The following is a 22,035-nucleotide window of genomic DNA, read 5'->3' on the forward strand; positions in this document are numbered from 1 at the left end:
ATGTGTGGTGCCATGATGCTTAGTTGTTTGAACAATAAAGCTCTGGTGCGTTGAAATCCTAGAAAATCTCATCAAATCCATCCAAAGTCGCTGCTCCAGCGTCACAATGTAATCATACAAAGATGTAAACAGGTCAATTTTTTTTTTTTACATAATGTGACCATCTACATTTCCCACCTCCCAAGAAGAGGCATCTGGAGATGAAAGACCGAAGCAGGGAATGATGGGACAAAGTCGCCAAACGTTGGGTGAACCGATGTCACGGGCATGGACGTAGCGCTCCGACTGGAGGAAGGAGCCTGATGTGCCGTTTACAAGGATCGTGATCAGATCAAAAACTAGACTCCACCACGCTCAACAATCTGATCAGAATTTCATTTTGATGGCACAAATATAATCAGATTAAAGTGTTTATATGGTTCAAGTTTAATCGGATCGCCATTTACTCAGATTACTTGTGGTCCACAGCTACTGTGACAGGCAAGACAGAAATGTGCACTGTGACAAAAACAGTGGCCTCACAAAGACAGGTTCATTCATTCATTCATTCATTTTCTGAGATTTTTATCCTGTTAAAGGATAAGTTCGGTTTAAACAGTTTTGACGTTGTTTATAGAACGAAGTAGAACAATATACTCACCCAGAAGGGTTTTGTGATCCGATAAGTGGTTCGGGAGAAATTAAAATCCAAAGTCGAGCTGCAGACATCCGTATACTGTTAGGCAATGGGGCATGTGTGGCGCCGGCTCCCGAAATGGCTTTAATCGCCCACAAACTCATTAGTTTCACCAATATTTGCTCATGGTCCGCTCACGCCACTCCTCCACGACAGCCCGGTGTCGCAAAATACATGCTGTTGCTGTTTTACCGTGCGTTTCCACTGGACACGTTTAACACGACTGCATTCGCACGACAAATGACACCGTGCTGCGCTAGACGCCCGAGTTTTATCGCTGGTGTGTGAATTCATTCGCGTGACGCGTCACGCTGGTACAAATATGCAACACAAAATACCTGCAGAAACATCACAGCCTCCTCATCACCGTCTCCTGCACAGCAGCAGTGGACAGGATTCTTCTGTTTGTCCCACAGTCCTGTGTGCACCCGGCTGGCTGTGTGTGTGTGTGTGTGTGTGTGTGTGTGTGTGTGTGCGTGTGCGCGGGCACGCACGCATACTGATTGATGGTGCGGTTTTTGTTCTTTTTTTGTTTTTATGACTGTTTTTACTGTTCAGCACTTTCTGTTGTTTTGAATATGAGAAGTGCTTTTACAAATAAAGATTGAGATTGAGATGGCTCCGCCCACTGCCATCGCTGCTCTGTATTTGGCATGCGGAAGTTAGCTCCGGCTGCGGTCGCTTCTGGTGGCATGCTGCCCTGCCGAGGCAGTATGAGCTCACTGAGTTCCACCGTCTTCTGCAGGAGCTGCGCCTGGACAGTCGGTTCCAGCGCTACTTCAGGCTGACGCTGTGTTTCCACCAGAAGTGGTGAACAAATGAGCACGCCGCTCGCCGCAAGCCGCTCGCCGCAAGCCGCTCGCCGCAAGCCGCTTACCTTGGCATCACACCCGCTGTTTTGCGTGGTCAGAGCCCTGCATGCCCTACGTCAGCACGTCCGTGAAGACCTCCACGCTGATAGGCTGTCCTGGAGCGAATTCGCTTGAAAAGTTCTATTATTTCAACTCGAGTGATAAGCAACGAGTGATGAAGTGGCGGGCTTCAGGCGGTGAGCGGCGAGCGGTGGGCGGGGCCGACTGGCAGTGCAAGTCGACGGGTGTGCGGATTTTTCACTGGAAACGCTCACCGCCCGCTGCCCGCCACGTCATCGCTCGCCGTCCGTCGCCCGCCGCTCAAGATTGAGCGAAAATCTCGTCATTACATTGACTTTGTATATAATCTCATCGCAAGAAAAATTTGCGTCGTGTCCGGTGGAAACACACCATTACAGATCTCTGAAGTGAATACGGTGATTAGGATGTAAACTGAAGTACATTCACCAAGAGACACAGTAGGTGGCTCTGTGCACTAAGTTGTTGGTCGCCACCTGCTCCAAAGAAGAAGAAGAAGAAGATGTTTGCAGTTCAGAGATCCAGTCCTGAGACTAGGGACATGGAATGTCACCTCGTTGGAGGGGAAGGAGCCTGAGCTTGTGAGGGAGGTTGAGAGGTACTGGTTAGATATAGTCGGCCTCACCTCCACACACAGCCTAAGCTCTGGAACCCAAACTCTCAAGAAGGACTGGACTCTTCACTTCTCTGGCGTTGCCCGCGGTGAGAGGCGGTGGGCTGGTGTGGGTTTGCTTATGGCCCCACAGCTCAGCCGCCATGTGTTGGAGTTCACCCAAGTGACTGAGCGATTCGCTTCTCTGCGCCTTTTGAGTCGGGGACAGGTGCCTCACTGTTGTCTTGGCTTATGAAACGAACAGCAGTGGGGAGTATCCGACCTTCCTGGAGTCCCTGGGAGGGGTGCTGGACAGTGCTCCAACTGGGGACTCCATTGTTCTACTGGGGGACTTCAACGCCCACGTGGGCAGCAACAGCGAGACCTGGAAGGGGGTGATTGGGACGCACGGCCTCCCTGATCTGAACTCAAGTGGTGTTTTGTTATTGGACTTCTGTGCTCGTCACAGTTTGTCCATAATAAACACCATGAACACCATGTTCAAGCACAGGGGTGTCCATAAGTGCACTTGGCACCAGGACACCCTAGGTCGGAGCTTGATTATCGACTTTATTGTTGTGTCATCTGACCTCCAGCCGCGTGTTTTGGACACTCGGAAGAAGAGAGGAGCAGAGCTGTCGACCGATCAGAGTTGGATTCACTGGCGGAGGAGGAAACAGGACAGACTTCATAGACTCAAATGTGTCGTGAGAGTCTGGTGGGAATGTCTGGTGGAACCCTCTGTCAGCAGGGTTTTCAACTCCCACCTCTGGGAGAGCTTCTCTCAGATCCCGAGGGAGGCTGGGGACATTGAGTCCGAGTGGACCATGTTCTCCACCCATTGTCGAAGCAGCTGCTCGGAGCTGTGGTCGTAATGTCTCCGGTGCCTGTCGTGGCGGCAACCCCCGAACCCAGTGGTGGACACCGGAAGTAAGGGCTGCTGTCAAGCTGAAGAAGGAGTCCTATCGAGCCTTGTTGGCTCATGGGACTCCAGAAGCAGCTGACAGTTATCGGCAGGCCAAGCGAACTGCAGCCCGAGCTGTTGTGGAGGCAAAAATTTGGGTCTGGGAGGAGTTCAGGGAGGCCATGGAGGAGGACTACCAGTTGGTCTCGAAGAAATTCTGGCAAACCGTCCGGCACCTCAGGAGGGGAAAGCAGGTCTCCACTAACACTGTTTACAGAGGCTGAGGTCTCAGAGGTGGACTCATCAATCACCCAAGCTGAGGTGAGGTGTACGTAAGTTCCTTGGTGGCAAGGCACCGGGAGTGGACGAGATTCGCCCTGAGTACCTTAAGTCTCTGGATGTGCAGGGACTGTCTTGGTTGACACGTCTCTGCAACATCGCGTGGCGGTTGGGGATGGTGCCTCTGGATTGGCAGACCGGGGTGGTGGTGGGGGACCGGAGGATGTGTTCCAACTATAAGGGGATCACACTCCTCAGCCTCCCTGGGAAAGTCTATTCCAGAGGAGGATTCGACCGATAGTCAAACCTCAGATTCAGGAGGAACAACGCAGTTTTCGTCCTGGTCGCGGAACACTGGACCAGCTCTGTACCCTCTATAGGGTGCTCGAGGGTTCGTGGGAGTTCGCCCGACCAGTTTTGTGGACTTGGAGAAGGCGTTCGACCGCGTCCCTCATGGTATCTTGTGGGGGGTGCTTCAGAAATACGGAGTCCGGGGCCCCTTGTTAAGGGCCGTCCAGTCTCTGTATGACCAGAGTAGGAGTTTGGTCCTTATTGCCGGCAGTAAGCCAGACTTGTTCCCCGTGCATGTTGGACTCCGGCAGGGCTGCCCTTTGTCACCGGTTCTGTTCATAATCTTTATGGACAGAATTTCTAGGTGCAGCCAGGGGCCGGAGGGGGTCAGGTTTGGGGACCACAGGATTTCATCTTTGTTTTTTGCAGCTGATGTTGTCCTTTTGGCTTCATCGAACCCAGACCTACAGCATGCACTGGGGTGGTTCGCAGTCGAGTGTGAAGCGAGAGGGGTGAGGATCAGCACCTCCAAATCTGAGGCCATGGTCCTCGTCCAGAAGAAGGTGGCTTGCCCCTTCCAGGTTGGTGAAGAGACTCTGGCCCGAGTGGAGGAGTTTAAGTATCTTGGGGTCTTGTTCACGAGTGGGGGACGGATGGAGCGTGAGATCGACAGGCAGATTGGTGCAGCGGCTGCAGTGATGCGGTCGTTGTATCGGTCTGTCGTGGTGAAGAAGGAGCTGAGCTGAAAGGCGAATCTCTCAATTTACCAGTCAGTCTAAGTTCCCACCCTCACCTATGGTCATGAGCTTTGGGTCATGACCAAAAGAACAAGATTCCGGATACAAGCGGCTGAAATAAGCTTCCTCCGTAGGGTGGCTGGGCGCTCCCTTAGAGATAGGGTGAGGAGCTCAGTCACCAGGGAGGAGCTCGGAGTAGAGCCGCTACTCCTCCACATTGAGAGGGGCCAGCTGAGGTGACTCGGGTACCTCTTTAGGATGGAACCTCCTGGACGCCTCCCTGGGGAGGTGTTCCAGCATGTCCCACCGGGAGGAGACCCCGGGGAAGACCTAGGACACGCTGGAGAGACTATGTCTCTCGGCCTCGCCTGGCCTGGCCTGGGAACGCCTTGGGATCCCCCGGAAGACCCGGAGGAGGTGTCAGCGGACAGGGAAGTCTGGGCATCCCTGCTGAGACTGCTGCCCCCGCGACCTGGTCCCGGATAAGCAGTAGAAAATGGATGAATGGATGGAAATAAGCCTGAAGATCAGTCAGAAGAAAACAGAAGTCCTGATGCTGAATGTACAACATCCAACAATAGCCCAGTTGAATGGAGAAGATCTTCCAGCAGCTGAGGAGTTCACTTCCACAGGCCGGATGGTCAGCCATGATGGCATTAATCACCTCAGCAAGGACGAAAATGCTTTCAGGACAGAGCAGGGCAGCATCACCAGCACGGCCTGCACTGGACACCAGAAGGGGAACGCAAACAGGGATGACCCAAGAGTACCTGGACCGTGGAGGGGGAGCTCACAACCCTCAAACACACCAGGGAACCATCCAGAAGCTGTACTGGAACAGACAAGAGTGGCCATCCTTTTGTTGCTGGCATTCATCCCTGACAGTGTTCGTGAGCCTGAGAAAGAGATCTGGTCTTTGCAGATGTGTTTTATTCAGCTGATGACTTAAATTAGAGCTGTGAAGACTGTCCATCAGCGGGGGTGAAATAAACCGAGCTGCAGTAATCCTTACTTGGCACTGCTAAATGTCTGACCTTTTTGGGAGCGACCACGGCTAAGTTGGTCGAGCGGGTCGTCTTCCATTTACAAGGTTAGAAGTTTGAATCCCCATCTGTGTGTGCGTGTGTGTGTGTGTGTGTGTGTGTGTGTGTGTGTGTGTGTGCGTGCGTGCGTGCGTGTGTTTTACAGTCAGGTTTAAGAGAAAGCAGCACCTAATAAAAACACCGGAAAGCTGCTAAAAGCAGCCCAGATTATCAGAACAGCAGATGGATGGACGGACTGAAGCCGTCATCCAGTTACTCCATTAGTCCTCGTTTCACCTCGACAGAGATTGCGGCAGGGTGAGGATCATTTTCCAGGAATTCTCAAATGTTTTCTATCCAGTCTAGTCTACTGCATATCGCCATGTGAAAATCTCCAGAAGCTGCAAGGTATAGCTCACTGAAATTTTATTTAATTTACTGGCAAAGCAGCAGCGGAGGAGCGCTGACCTCTCACCTCTCTTCATGTGTTGTCACAGCCTTAAATCTCAGCTCCTGCCTTCAGCATACCTTAACTGCTGTTGATGTGCATGTATTTCTTTGCTATCATGTTAGAATAAGACTCAAATACACTCAACCAGTTTTAGGTTTTCACATCCAGAACCATGCGGCTGAGCCTTGTTAGTCTTGCTCTGTAACAGACAGCCGTTTTCTCGTACTAATAGCTGTTTCTAGGACCTGCCTGTGTCTTATACTCTTTTATTTCCACTCTTCTCTTGCTTAGTTCCTGCTTACATCTTGTTCTTTATTTCTTTTTTTTTTCTTTTTCTTTTTTTTTTTGTGGATGCAAGGACCTAATCAGTCACTTTAACTTGGCTGCCAGGCTTGGAAGAGAAAATAACCCACTGTCTTTGGAGTTGAATCTGTTAGACTGACTTTATGATTTCACTGACTACTTTACAGTCCTTGATATCTAGATGTTGGCCTATTTCTCACTACGTTTAAATCTTTCTGTTCTGAATGCTCAAAGCCAGTTGGTTTCTTTGTGTGTAGTTGTCCCAACTGATGTCAATGTTTTCTCAGTCTTCAATGATTGTATCTCCACCATGTTTCAAAGGAAGTAGCACTTTAACTTTCAATTCAGGTACCGAAGTATCCTAATACTGACACATCTTGAAAGGTATATTTTTATTTCGGATTCTTTCAGCTGTTGTGACAAGTTGGTGTTTCCTGTATTGTAAGAATGGATCATCTGTTTTGTTTTGTTTTGTTTTGTTTTTCCACATGTGAAAGTATTTTCCTCCCTCTGCATATGTTTTTTGTTTTAAATAAATATGGATTATTAAGAATACATTTTTTTTCAGTCAAGATGCTTTTAAGCCTGTGTTGAAAAATCAGTTGTGCCGTCGTTTTTGAGCAGCATCAGTCTAAACCACCTTTAACTGTCGGATCTCGCCTGTTTCCACATCTGCCCCCGTCTGCCATATGCTCTGCGGCTGCTTCATTAATAGCTCACAGCTGCAAAGGAAGGAGGGAGGAAGGGGGGCTGGGTTTGTATGTGGAAGGAAAAGCCCAGAGGGCTGAGGGGTAAAAGGAGGGCAGGCAGGCGAGCCAGGAGGGAGGGAGGAGGAAGGAAAGAGGGGGCGGTGAAAGCAGAGCTGTGATGCAGACAGCGAATCACATGAGCAGGGATCTGTTTACAAACTGAGAGCTGTAGAGGAGAAGTGGAGACGAGGGACGAGTCAGGCTGGAGAATGTGAGCAGAGCAGAGAGAGAGGAGAGGACCTGGATCTGAATTCGCCTTATTGTCCTCCTGTGTGTCCATACCTCCTTGTTTTGTGCGTTCAGAGCAGGAAGGCACAGGAGTGGATGAGGATCTGCTTTCCACAGGAGCGGTGAGCGGCTGCCTGGCCGTGCTGCTCGGGGACAACCCATCCATGTCCTTCCTTTTGTCTCTCCATAATTGGCCACAGCAGGTTTTTCACAGCTAGAGAGGAGGAAGGCGGCGTGGAGATCTGAGAGGAGAGGACAGGACAGGGGAGAGAGGAGGAAGGAAGAGGAAGAGGAGGAAAGAAGGGGTGGAGGGGAGGGAGAGCCTTGTGACAATGTTTTGAAGGAGAGACAAAGCAACAAAGAAAAAGCAGAGCAGTGAATGTGCTCAAACCGAGGTTCTTAACAGGAGAGCTGGATGGGACTTGAAGTATATCTCCTCATTTTGTCAGTGACATCGGTGCCTTTTTATCCACATGACTGAACGCTGGTCTTTGTTATGCATCATAAAGACACAAAGGACTACTTAGACTTCCATTGTTTTTGGGATTCATGACTGCGGAGATACGAGTGTCCAGAAAAGCCATTATTTGTTTGGAGATCATCCTCTTGGAAATCCCTCAACTGTCATTACCGCACAATGCAGGGAATCAGTGCACAACTACCTGAGCTGAAGAGGTAATCGAGCCAGTCTTCCACTCCGAGCACCAGAGACAATCCAGTGAAAGTTGTGGAAGCCGCGGGGTCGCGACCCCCCGAGACATTCTGGGACTGCCATCCTGTCATTCCCTCATTCAGAGGTGTGGAGCGTTACGGTAAGTGTCCTGGAGTCAGGCGCTCCGACTAATTTTAGACTGTCAGTCAGAAACAGCTTTCAGTGGGATTCTGAAATACTTTTGAAATTGCATGCACTTAAGTATTCATATACTTATTAACAATAGCTAGAGAAACACATAAGGTTGTTTGGGCTCATAATTAAATACTTCCTATTTCTTAGAAAAAAAATAATAAACAGTCTTGTTTCTGGGCCATCAGCAACCAGGAAATGACCATACAGGTAGATTTTTAAAGCTCTAACTGTGACTGAGGTGAAAATACATGGCAACCTTTAATAACTTCAGTAACAGGAAGCAGAACCATCCATGCAGCATGTATTTCCACCTCTTCCAGAATAAGGTCAGTTTCTTGGGACCATGCCAGAGTGAAAGACTAATATTTAATTCAAAGTCATCCTGGAGCCCATGAAGCCAGAGTACCTGTAGACAGCCTACAGCAGCCCAGGGACAACATGCAAACTCCAATTGCTAACTGGCAACGATTTGCACAAAGCCAAACACTGGAGGAACAACAGGTTGTAATATTGTAATAAGGACGGCAAACATCTGGTCCAGTGATCACTGACAACTACAAGGCATCAGTCTAATAAGACCAACAGTCCAGTGTAATTTCTTGTTGTGTGATAAAATAGTAGCTACAATATAAATATGAATTAACATGAGAATTAATTGTTGTTGGAACTATTTGAATATTAGCATCCACCTGTACGTCCATACTGTCAAAGAACAATACCTTTATAATGAGGAAAAAAAACAAAAATAGACAGAATTTACATTGGTACATCGGCTACAGAGATTTTCTTTGACAACTGATTTGTGAATGTCTGGAGTGTTTATAAGTTAGGTAGTTAAATCAGTACTTCTAAACTAAGCTAAGAATGAAAGAAACCCTCCCCCCGAGAAAGGATCAAGCCTACCCTCATGTGAACTTTTAAATAAGACATTATGTAAAGAATATAACTCCCAACAAATTCCATGAAGGCTCAGATCCAATAACTGAGTGAAATAAAGTTTTTATTATGGCAGTTTCAATCGGTTTTACAGCCAAAACATATAAAATTCAAGCTAAATAGCCTTCAGGTACAGTCCTGTCCAAGACAAATGCATTGCACAGTGGCCTACCTTTTAGTGCTGCACTATCAATGATTTACTAACGTCGTGCTAAGATTACAGTGGCCTCCTCCTTTCCCGTAAACCTCCTGCCAAACCCTCACTGATGCCCTGAGCCAGTAGCCTACTGCCGTGACCCCTGTCCATTAGTGAACCACTTCTGAATCAGGAGCCCACGGCTGCGGTGCAGGTTGTGGCGCTTTGCCTCCGGAACGACTTGATTACTGCAGTTCAAGGCTAACATGCGTCATGTGGAGTGAAAAGAGCAGCGTTCAAGCCCCTCGGGCTGAAGGCACTTTTTTTTTTCTACCCGAGCCCAAACTCGAAGGAGTTGTGCTGAACGGCAAGTGGAACACATTCCTGTGTGACGAAGACATGGCCGTAAAGGTTCACAAGGAAGTGGTTTGCAGGGTAGAGAAGGGATTTTTTTTTTTCGTCAGTGTAAAGAGTCTTCCCCAGAAAGCACCATTTGTAACAAAAATCATACTCAAATCACGCACTCAGATGTCACCTTTCACTGAGGTTAACACGCTCGGTCGAGCTTGACAAGTGGTGCATGTGCAGGTACAGATACACAAAGGCACGCCCAAAAATTCCTTGTTATGAGGAGCGTGACTTCCAGAGCTTGACACACCTGGTGAGGCTCCAATTGGGCTGATTCCTGTGAACACAAAGCTTCACAAACAGGAAGTACATCAGTATGTCATGTAATTGAATGCTGCTATTAACACAAGACTGTTTTGAGGACTGTAGATTGGGTGAACGACTGACCGACCGACCGACTGACTGGTTGCTTGGTTGGTTGGTTGGTTGGTTGGTTGGTTGACCAACTGACTGACTGACTGACTTACTTATCAGTTGGTTTGTTGAACGTTTGGCTGTTTACTGTTGACTGACTGACTGATGGACTGATCTGAACAACCAACCAGCTGGTTGGTTGGTTAACTGACTGATTGATCAATTGGTTGGCTGGTTTGAACGGTTGGTTGTTGGCTTGTTGACTGACTGACCAACCACCAACCAATCGACTGACTAGTTGGTTGATTGGCTGACTGACTGACTTACCAGTTGGTTGGTCGGTTGTTGTAATGATTGACAGTTTACTTATTGACTGACTGACTAACTGGTTGGTTGACCAGCAGACTTCTAGACTGTTACCTGCTTGGTTGGTTGTCTGGATAATGATGATGTTAAATAAATGTTTTATGAACATTTTCCATATTTTAGCTGCTTGCTTATTCAGGAGCTCGAGATTCAGTCAAGCGTTTTTAGTCATGAATACAAAATAATAACCAGGCTCCCATCTGAAATTAGTCTAAAGGTCCTTTACGCCTTGGCTGGTTACCCAACATTCCTTTATACTCACTTTAATTGCATTAGGGTTGTAAAGAATCTGAGCAGCCAACGTTTGATAAGTGGGGCAGGAAATTCCAATCCCCAGACAGGTTGGGGTTTTTTTGTTCTTACTATTCCCTCCTTTCCACACTAATCCAACACAAAAAATCTGACTCCAATTTCTCTTCTGACGTAAATCAGAACCTAACGCCGGTAATCACAGGTCAGAGCTGTGGACAGACGAGCCTCTTACTGCTGTGTGTCAGTCAGAGCAGAGCGAGCCCAGAAGAACAGCACATTCAGAAAGTAAACAGAAGCTTCTTGATAACGCAACATAACTTCCAAAACATTTATGCTAACATCTTCAGTCTACATATTTACAAATATGTGCTTTACGACTGACTGGTGAGAGCACGGCCTTGTTCATTGTGTCTGAAAAATGCCATATTCTTGCTTTCTCAACATGCATGTGGAAACATGAATGTGTGGCTGCATTGTCGCTAATGCTATAGGCCTTTGTTCTTTGTGTGAAGACAAAGTTGGCTCAGAAAGCGCAGTTGGATCGGACTCGCATAAACACACCAAAACCAGCCGAAGGGCAGTGAAAGTATCTGATACACACACTTCAAGTTTGGACTTTCACAGAAGAAAGCATTATTAATTGTTTTAGGAAAAAAAGCATGTTTATTGGAGGAATTTGACTTTCTTAGTATCACGTCAGAATGGGGAAACCAGCTCTGTCTGTAATGTGACGAGGGGAAACACGTCACACCAGCGCAGCGGAACCACAGAATCCTTTCTCTCTCAGCCAAATGAGCAAGTTTCCTTTGCTTCTGTTTCCATTTCGGGTGATCATGTGTCCAGAGTGACTGCGACTCCAGCTGCGACATGTCGTCAGAGGCGCTCTTCCACCTGCCGCTCAACGTTTACATCGTCATCCTGGGCATCGGCCTCGTCGTGCTCACCTTCAGCCTCATCTTCTGCTGCTACCTGTTTCGGTAAGACGACCGCAGTCCGAGCGCCGCTCACTGAGAGAGAGAGCATTGATTCAGTGTGTCAAAGGAGAAGCCAGATCGACCTCACTTGCACCGAAGTGAAATTCCTTCCAAGAACGTTGCAAATGATTAACTTTGAAGCCTAATCTGTGATTTTCAGCATTTTTCTGACAATAGGACTGAAATATCGGTGGATTATGTTTAACTTTAACAGCGCCAGGACCGTGATTGCGATCAGCAACTCATTAACCAACATGAAAACAACACCGAAGTACAGAGAGAAGCCTGCGTGCTCTGAGACCTGCCGCGATATACACAGTCCCTGCAGGAAATCCGTTATGCAATCACAACAGTTGACACAGTTTCTGAAACTTCGCGGCACTTGCAACTTTTAACAAACTCTCACAACTGTTTTGTACTCAGATGGCTGACCAGCAGTCGTCACACTGTCATATCCGTCAAAAAAAAAAGAAAAAACACTAGATACACTAGACGTTTCCATTGCAGAAGCTTCAATAATCTCTTGAGTTGTTTTTGCAGGTTTAATGCTTGAAAATTGGAGCACTGGTTGTTGTTTTTCTCTCCGACAGCTACTTTTTATCACTGCAAGTGAATGTATGACTAACTTTCCCCCTTGATCTCCAAATTTTTCATCAGTTCTCGGCAAATGTTTCATCCGCAGTAGGTCACATGGCGTTGTTTCTCGTTCGTATCAGACAATAGAAACTAGCTCAGCTGTTGAATGAACCAGCTTAACGTTGACGAATCCCAGGAGCTGATTTCCACCTGTGTGCTCAGTGGGTTTTAATATTTTAATAAACGCCACTGGTTTGATTGGGAGCAGAAGGCCTTCTTTGTATTAAGTGAACATACTGTATATGATGCATTGTGGGACAGATGACAAAGGAGACATTGTCTGAGGCGGTCGCACTCAGACTTTCTATAGATTGGCGTGCAGCTGTCAACCGGCATGGTTTCAGGAAGAACCCGTTTGTGTTTTTTTTTTTTTTTTTTAACCCGAGCAGGGAAGGCCATGGTCGTTTATCAAAATGTCAGACAAATATTTGGATGGAGGGCGGCGGTACAGTAGACCCATCACGTACGTTGAACAAGCATCACGAGACATCAGAAATGACTGATGACCTAAATCTGCAGGCTGACCTGAGTGGACGGAGTTGTGAGAGTTAAGATTTATTTTCTCAATCTGGATGCTTAAGAACAGCTCAAATCTACGACTTTGGTGTTTATTTGCTGAGGTTAAACCCTTTGTGCAGCAGATGCAGTCATAATTCATACACACGCAAATATTTTTCATTAAATTTTTTTTTGAAAAACGACTGGGTGAATAAAACTGAGTTTCGGTCAGCGGTGCACACTTCCAGCAGTGTTACAGTCCGTCTCCGTGCGGGTGAACATGTGCAGGCGGGTACATGTGTTTGGCATTGTGTGAATTCCAGACTGCTCCATGAGTGTGGTATTCAGCTGATTCATGCAGCAGGATAAGACCTGTCCTGATCCAGACGGATAAGAAGAGACCAAACATGAGTTATTCAGACTTTAAATGACTGGACATGAGCTCCTTGTTTTTCCTCCACAGGCTGAGGCGAGAGGGTGCGAGACAGCAGTACGGCTACAATGAGGTATTATGTATATTTTCTGTCCAGGATGACTGCGTTCAAATGTCCTGTGATTTGCTCTGTAAGCATCTTTTAACAAAACTGTTTTTACCAACAGGTTGTTATAAAAGGAGCGGGGAAGAAACTGAGCCTTCTTGGTGTAAGTCGAATTTTTGGAACAAACAATCATTAATCATTTAAAAAAAGAAGCAGAAAATAGAGCTGGTCGTAAAAAGTTGGAAGTAACAATGAGCATGTCGCCCACTGTAAGAGCAAAAGCACATATATTTTATCACAAATAAACAATAGGTGTGAAGGATGTTGTTGGGATCAGAACAGTGTATCTCCATTTCCATGGTGAGAAAAGACACGCAGAGTGTTTTTTTATTTTATAAAATAACTCAAAAACTATAGGCTACAAAGCAGACGAGTGCAATGACTATAATGCAAACTGTTCCAGCTGAAGTAAACAAAGTTTGCAGGCCTGGGTCTGATCTGGCTCCAGGTCTCTTGATATATGGTTTACAGTCACTAATGAAAACATTTCAGCGGAGAATGGAACCATGCGGATTACTAATATGTGCTCAGATCATACGGAACGTGGCTGGAGACTTTGTGCTTTCAGTATTTGAATGAATACAGATCACAGTCAGCGCTGGTGTTAACGTTCAACGGGGTGAACTGTGAACACATCTTTAAATTTACCTTTAGTGTGGACTGAAAGCTAATGTATTTTTAAGATGTGAACCTGTTTTCAGTAGCACAAATAAGTCACATGAATTTGTGGAAATTCCAATTTGAGCTAATTTACAGGGTTTTTTTTTCTAATGTTATCGGCTTCATCAGTGCGTGTGTTTACATGGGACTTTTTATTTTTCTATGAATCTGAATAAAGCCTAATTCAGCTCTAAAAATGACAACGTACATGGCTAAAAGCTTTATTCAGAACTAAGTTTAAATCCGGGTTTATTCTCCTTTGGAAGCAGGATTTTATGCTAATGAGGCACGACTTCATTCTGGTCGTTCTGCGCATGCTCCGTCGTGATGACGCAATCTTCCAAGATGGCGGCCCGCGGTCCGCGGTTCAACTCATATATATGGAGACGATTTATTTAATGGCAGTTTTAGAAGAATTTGATATAATGAAACTAGCGATCGACGGGCGCTTAACAAGGCTGTAGCGTCAAAGTTGATCCAGAAAGAAAGACGAGAAAAACACTGTTTACTTCCGGGAGACGTCATTACGTCACGGCCGCCCCTGTCAATCACAGACCCCGGCGTGGGACAGCATCTAATCCCTTGTTTTCCCCATGTCAACACGACGCTCATGAATATAATTCTGAATTACTTAATTCAGAATAAAAAAAACACCCTGTAACCACTCTTATGATCCTGTCACAGTACTGTCTGGACTGAACTGTGAAAACTAGATTTACTGCAGTAAAACCTGAAGTCCTGCACTGAGCTGACTTCCTTTCCTGTCACTCTCATTGGTTTTCAGCAACCCTGTGCGGTGTGTTTAGAGGAGTTCCGCAGTCGGGACGAGCTTGGAGTGTGTCCGTGCTCCCACGCGTTTCACAAGAAGTAAGTTCCACCTCTTCATCATTTGTGAGGATGGCACTCCACAAACCAACAGTGTTTTAAAGTTAGAGAGGAAAAGACACTCTACTCATTTCAGTTGTTTTGCTGGTTTTTATGGATTCAGCTGGAGTCGTATCCAGAAGCTCAGAGTCACTGTGTCTGCTGATCCTTTCTTCAGCGTCTCTCTGTCTTCAATTATCAGCTGATGCAACAAACTCCAGTCAAAACAATAACAACTAGATTCCTCGCAGCCTCTGCGCCGTCTTCCTGACAAGCAGATTCCTGAGACGCTGCGCCTCGGCCTGTTTGAACAGGACGGTGCCTTCGTGAAAGTGAGACCTGTTCTTCGCCCTGCGGCGAGGGCGTGGCGCCGACGGCTGTGCCTTTCAGGACAGTCACCTCTCCTCTCTCTCTGCTCCTCAGGTGTTTGCTGAAGTGGCTGGAGATCCGCAGCGTTTGCCCCATGTGCAACAAGCCCATATGTCGCCTGCAGCCCGACGCCTCTCAGGCGGCCCTGCCGCCTCCCAGCATCCTGGGCGTCTGAGTCTGACCCCGGTGCCGTTCCTCGGCCTGACACGCCGCCGCCATGTCAGGATTGCAAACAATTTTCTTTTGGGAGCGAGAGCAGGGATGAAGAGACGGCGGCGCTTCAACTCAGAGCAGCTCCCGGCCCGCGAGAGGACTGTGTCGGTGTCAGGAAGCCCGCTGAGCTCATCATGCGTGTAGCAGCAGAGATGTAAACAGGGTGGGGAGGTGGGTGATGGTACCGTAGCCTGGAGGGGTCAACGCAGGTTCACTTCCATTGCAGCTCCTACCTTTGTGTTGTGGGTTTTGCTGTCTTGATCCTTCTGGGCCACCGTAGGACGGTTGGATCAAATACATGTTTTTGGGCATTCCTCAACTGTAACAATGTAAAAGTTCACTGCAGACGTGATCGAAGAGGGGAAGGACTTTTTTCTTCAGTCTTCGCAGCTCATTCTCAAATCCTCAGTCGTTTTTATTGGTTTTACCAGCAAAGTTCACAACTTTCATCCCAAAAACTCTCCACTTTTTAAAAGATTTTAAAAATTAATGTAAAAATGTATTGTTTAACCCACTATAGCCTCTTTTTAAAATATTTGAAAATGAGGAATTTGAACAGCCTGGTGCTGATGAGGGATTTTTCGAGACCTATACTTTCGACTTTTTTTTTTATTAAGTCTTGAAAAAATACAGCTAAATGTTATTGATATGTGGTAAAAATGTGTTGGGATTGTAAAACTGACTAAAATGGCATTGTATTTCATGATTTATGGTAAAAGAAAATTCTCTGTAACTGTTGTGACTTTATACTCGTTTTAAAACAGCCAGAAAACTGAAAATGAAACAGAAAGTGATCATATATTTGCACCGAAAAGGCTTCAAACAACCTAAATAACTAAAACAGAATGATTTTATGAGGGTAAAGACTCTCAAAATTCAGCTTTGTATCTGGAGAACTGGTTTCAATTTGAAGCTCAATATTTTCTATTTTATCCGTGAATCTCTTGGAAAAACACTCAGAGCTTCACTCCAAACGATTTTAGACACTTTGCCACAACATTCCCGTCCTAAATATCTTGATTATCTTCAGATTGAACTGTTTCCTGGTTCCATTCAAAGCCTCCAGGAACAAAGCAGCTTGATAGCATGATGATGCCTCCACTGTGTTTTACAGCGGGGAGGCTGGACCTTTCATTTCTGAGCTTCGGTTGGAGGCTTTTTAACCAAACTAACCCGCTACATTCCAAAACTGCTCTTACATAGGTTGTACCTGTGCATCTGAGTCGTGACATTTTGTGCAGTTGTGTCCATCTTTGCTCGTGGAGTTCTACTTTGTGTAATTATTCAAAAGTTTAAAACTTGAGGAAGTAGCAGTGATCCTGGCCAGCACAGAGTCATGTGGACATTAGTCCAGATGTGAAACCTTCACCACTCAGAGGGATCTTTAATGGGTCTGTTTAGCCTCCTCTGGATGTGAGTGTGTCTTATTACTACTGAAACTCAAACTAACGAGACTAAATCTGCCTCGGAAATATGTTCATATAAACGCCAGCCCGCTCATTATTCCCTTTAGCCCTAAATGACATCGGCTCCTTGTTTTGGTCATTTTCCACCAAGTGAGAGCCTGCAGAAGAGAGCCAACCACCGAATCACCACCGGTACAAGAACCCAATGCAAACACAAAGACTGTGATGAAGGACGTGCAATCAACCCGACCGGAGAGGCCTATTTCACTGAAGCAGACGCCGGCGCTGTGGACAGGAGGGATGTGTGTGTTTTGGCAGCATCCATTGTGTCACAGTCCGTACGTTTATCCTATAGTGTGTTGCCAAGTTGTGTGGAGATGCCTTAAATGGTGAGACAGTAGTTTCAGCTCAGCAGCAAGAGAGCTGCCGTGTGTGTTTTCTTCCATCGAAAGACAATGTACAGATTTATTCATGATGTTCCACGGAGCTGAGAGTGTTGGATGTCGTGGTGAAGAGTCGGACCGAACCGAACGGAGCTTTTGTTAAAGCGATCTGAGCTCCCACTGCCCGGAGGACTCCTCAGCACCGACGCTGCGGGACTCGGAGAACCAGTCAGACCTCGTTTCTCTGTCTGGGTGAGACGCCAGTAAACGCCATTTCCTGTGTATGTCACATCACTATGAGCCCTGTGCAAACTGTAAATCCTGTTGGAATTTATGACTTTAGAGAGAAAAAAATAACCAGTGTTTTGATATGGATCCAAGTCTGTTCAGTTTTTTTCTAGTTTCTCTAAATGTGGAAGTTGTGTATTTGTACAATGACAATATAATATATGGAAAAGTGACCCTCCCTTGAGGTGTTGGTGCTCTGTCTTCACTAGATGTGTCTTGTTCGAGAACATCATTTTCAGAAAGCTGCAGTGTAAATGTGGAACAGGATTTTCTCCAGGTGCTCCAGTTTCCTCCTATAATCCGAAAAAAAAAAAAAACATTTGAGGTTAATTTGTGACTCTAAAATCAACCATCCATGTGAATGTGTGTGTTTTTTTTTCCTTTTTTTTTTTTTTCTCAGTATCACAATCCAACAAGGACTCAACCTGAATCTCAAGTAGCACTAACTGATCAGAAAGTGACGACCTTACTGTCAAAAAGATGAAACGAGACCGGCATGTCTGGCTGTTTTACCAATCACAAGCTGACTCAGTGATTATAGGAACCTAATTCATTCCCCCATAATTACCGTATAGCATGGTGTTAGTCATTGATCATTGTGTCAATTTTTTAAATGTTTTACAAGATAATGACAATGACGAGGTAAACTCATGTATATTATGGGACGCAGCAAAAGCTGTCCTTAGAGGAAAAATTATTGCTAAGGCAACCTTGTTGAAAAAGATAAAACAACAAAAATTCCAGGATCTGCAAGGCAAATTAAGAGATCTAGAACAAACACATCTTATTAAATGGTAAATGGTAAATGGACTACACTTGTATAGCGCTTTTTACCCTGCATGACAGAGCCCAAAGCGCTTCACACTGCAATATCACATCAACCCATTCACACCATACTGGGTGGTGGTAAGCTGCTGCTGTAGCCACAGCTGCCCTGGGGCAGACTGGCGGAAGCGAGGCTGCCAGTCTGCGCCATCGGCCCCTCCGACCACCACCAACCATTCACTCTCACAACTTTCATACTAGGCAAGATAATAAAGAAATATAAATAAAAAACCAAATCAGAAATGTTAAACAGGAAATAGATAAGATTTTAAGTGAGGAAGTTGAGAAAAACATTAAATTTATGAAACAAAGATATTTTGAAGCAGGTCCAAAAGCCTCAAAACTCTTAGCTTGGAGGCTCCGAAAACAACAGGCAGCAAATACTATTCATAAAATTAGAGATCCCACATTTCTAACACCTTAGAGGGGATACAAAAGGCATTTGAAACCTATTATAAATCTCTTTACTCCCAGCGTAATCAGACTAATAGACAAGCAATTGATGCCTTCCTACATTCTTTAGATCTCCCCTCATTAGGTAAAGAAGCTAATGAAAAACTTATATCACCAATTACTAAGGACGAAATAGATAAAGCAATCTCAAATTTGAACTCTAACAAATCCCCAGGCACAGACGGGTTCCCCCCTGAGTGGCATAAATCTGTGAGACAACCCATGTTGCCTTTACTGGAATCTTGTTTTAACAGCATTTTAGAGGGAGCTCCTCCTCCTCCATCCTGGAGAGAGGCCTACATATCAGTCATCCCTAAGGAAGGAAAAGATAGAATTGACTGTAAAGGATATAGACCCATCAGTGTCTTGAACACAGACTAGAAACTATATGCTGCAGTCTTGACCAAAAGGATGGAATCCGTAATGCCTCTTTTAATCGATGAGGACCAAACCGGGTTCTTAAAAAACAGACAGACTCAGGATAACATAAGGAGAGCATTGCATATTGTCGAGCAGATTAATAAACGAAAAATTAGTTCTGTTGTCCTTAGTTTAGACGCTGAGAAAGCTTTTGATTCTGTTGTTTGGGAATTCCTCTTACTTGTAATGAAGAGATTTGGCTTTAGTGAAGAATTTATACATTGCATACAGGCACTTTACTCCTCTCCTACTGCAAGAATAAAAGCAAATGGTAGTCTTTCTAACTCCATAATTCTCCAGCGTGGCTGTAGGCAGGGATGCCCTGCTAGCCCTACCCTATTTAATTTATTTATTGAACCCTTGGCCCAAATGATACGGCAGGAATCAAACCTTAATGGTATAATTGTGGGCGGCGATGAATACAAAGTAAGTCTCTACGCGGACGACGTGTTGGTAACTCTAAGGGACCCAGGATCAAGTGTGCCTTTATTGATGAAAATGTTGAAAACACACGGGGAATATTCAGGGTATGTTCTTAATGTACACAAAACTCAGGTTATGATATTTAACTATACCCCTGCACAAGAAGTCATTCAAAAACACTGTTTTAACTGGCATTCCCCCCATATCAAATATCTCGCAGTAAATATCCCTAAAAACTTGTCCCTTCTATTTGATATAAATTATAAAGACATTAGTCAAAAAATATACAACAATCTTGATGGCTGGGACCTGCTCCCCCTGGACTTTGGCGGCAGAATTAGAGCAGTTAAAATGAACATTCTCCCTAAATTATTATTATTATTATTATTATTATTATTATTATTATTATTATTATTATATCTCTTTTTATCACTTCCAGTGGAGATCCCCCAGAAACAATTTAGGGATTGGAACAAACATATTTCCAGGTTTATCTGGGGGAAAAAAAAGGCCAAGAGTGAGGTTTGGTGGGGGGGGCGGGGGTGGCATGGCTCTCCCGTCTTTAAGAGATTATGGGCCATTTTCACAGCTCCACTACTTCCTGAAATTAAGTGTGCACATTCATTTCCTGTCTTGCATTATTGGCCAAAATGATTAATCCAGGTGTGTCTTGTTGCAGCAGTCTAAACCAGACACACCTGGATTAATCAGTTTGGCCAATAATGCAAGACAGGAAATGAATGTGCACACTTAATTTCAGGAAGTAGTGGAGCTGTGAAAATACCCCATTATGTGTCAGCCCAGCTAAGACCACTTGTATCCTGGTGTAACCCATCTTATGGATCCAAGTGGAAGAACATTGAGCTTAGTCTAATAGACACACCCATACAGTCAGTGCTTGGCCGCATAGACAAGGAGAAAGAGGTATTCCAAACAACAAGTAAGTGGGTAAACCTTTCACTTAAAGTCTGGGCAGACACTGTAAAGCTTTTTCAACTCCACAGAGAAATTAAAATTCTTAGATGGCCAGCATACGACTCTGACTTTAAAACCGGCATCACAAGATTGCAGCTATAAATTATGGACTTACTCCGGTATCACCTCATTCTGCAATATTATTGAAAAAGGCCAATTGATCTCATTTGACAGAATGTGCCAAACATATGGATTAATTAGATTTGACTTTTACAGATATCTACAGCTGCCAGATTATTTTTGCAAAGAAATTAAAAACAATAACCCTTGTGAGACACAAACTATCATAAAAATATTCATAGACGTGTATAATTCAGGAAACACAAAAGGTCTCATCAATAAGCTGTATGAAGGCATTACATCATTAAACAAAGACAATACAGATTATATTAAGCAAAGGTGGGAGAAAGAATTGGACATAATGATATCAGAAGACATGTGGAAACAAACTTGGGAAATGCAACTATCGTCCACCAACTCTTGGACCTGGAGAGAATTCTGCTGGAAAAACTTGATCCGATTTTTTATCACACCCAAGCAGAAAGCAAGACAAAGCGGAAACCCACTGCCTTGCTGGAGGGAATGTGGAGAAATAATGGTTGATCATGCTCATATTTTTTGGTCTTGTAGCATCATCCAACCTTTTTGGAAAGAGGTGGCAAATATTATTTCAGTAATTCTTGGCTTTCCCATTCAGCAAACTTTCACATCGCTTTATCTTGGACATGTTCCTGATGGATTGAGTAGAGATGATGCCTATCTCCTGAAAATTCTGTTAGTATCTTGCAAAAAGGCCTTTACAAAAAACTGACTTCTAAAACAACGGCCAACTACTCATCTTTTTATCAGCATTGTTGAACAACTACATATATTAGAACAATTAACCTACTCTACACGCCTTCAAAAAGAATTAGGAGTTAAGAGATGGAAGAAGTGGTATCTTTATTTGGCCCATATCAAACAGACTTCATGAGTAATCTTTTTTATTATACAACTTCTTAATTCATAACTTACAATTGGTTTATGTCCTGTGACCTCATGCAGAACTGTTTGCTTTTTTTGTATTTCTTTCTTGTTCTGTTACTCTGTTCTGTGAAATGCACAAAAATAAAAAAGTATAAAAAAAATAGTTTCAACGTTTTAATTATTCTGTATTAATAAGTCCCAATTGTTGATTTATTTCTGATTTATAATAAATTGAAATAATGAAACGTGAAATGCACGACTGCTTGCAAATATAAACATCTCTCCAGATGTTATAGGATCATCAGGACACCTAAAAACTAATACTGTCAATTATGTAGTCAAATTTTTTTTAACAGATTAATCACTACTCTGACCATAATTAATCGTGACTAATCGCATCGTTTGTGAACTTGTAATCAGCACACAAAAGATTTTTATCTGAATGTTTTAACTTAAGTGAAGCAGTTTCACATGAGAAAACACTCACAAATGTGGAATTTGAAACAACATTTTCAAGTTGAGATGCCTAAGGGAAGGCCAGCCCCCTTCTCTCTTTCGGTGTTGAAGAGTAAACCACCACAGCAGGATTTTTGAAACATTTTCAAGCTTCAAATGAAGAATCTGATCCTCATAATTCACCTTTATTGCACAGAGGGTGAAAAAACAACCAAGTCTCAATGAGAGTAAAACGAGTTTTCTCTGCTCTTTGCTTTCTCTGAGCC

At 44.7% G+C, this 22,035-nt stretch overlaps 1 protein-coding gene across 2 annotated transcripts; it reads left to right on the forward strand.

Moving 5' to 3' along the window:
- Positions 1-7,016: 7,016 nt before the first annotated feature.
- Positions 7,017-17,424, forward strand: LOC115399905 (RING finger protein 122-like). 2 transcript variants are annotated; one of them, XM_030107594.1, is made up of 6 exons: positions 7,017-7,934; positions 11,265-11,398; positions 12,993-13,035; positions 13,130-13,171; positions 14,513-14,595; positions 15,016-17,424. In XM_030107594.1, the coding sequence occupies exons 2-6, from the start codon at positions 11,289-11,291 to the stop codon at positions 15,134-15,136; spliced, it is 399 nt and encodes a 132-aa protein (XP_029963454.1). In that variant the 5' UTR covers positions 7,017-7,934; positions 11,265-11,288; the 3' UTR covers positions 15,137-17,424. The 2 variants fall into 2 exon arrangements, with proteins under 2 accessions (XP_029963454.1, XP_029963453.1); XM_030107593.1 differs by having other exon boundaries at positions 7,020-7,934; positions 12,993-13,038.
- The last annotated feature ends 4,611 nt before the right edge of the window (positions 17,425-22,035 follow it).

The sequence above is a fragment of the Salarias fasciatus genome, chromosome 13, assembly GCF_902148845.1.
Source record: "Salarias fasciatus chromosome 13, fSalaFa1.1, whole genome shotgun sequence".
Taxonomy (NCBI): domain Eukaryota; kingdom Metazoa; phylum Chordata; class Actinopteri; order Blenniiformes; family Blenniidae; genus Salarias; species Salarias fasciatus.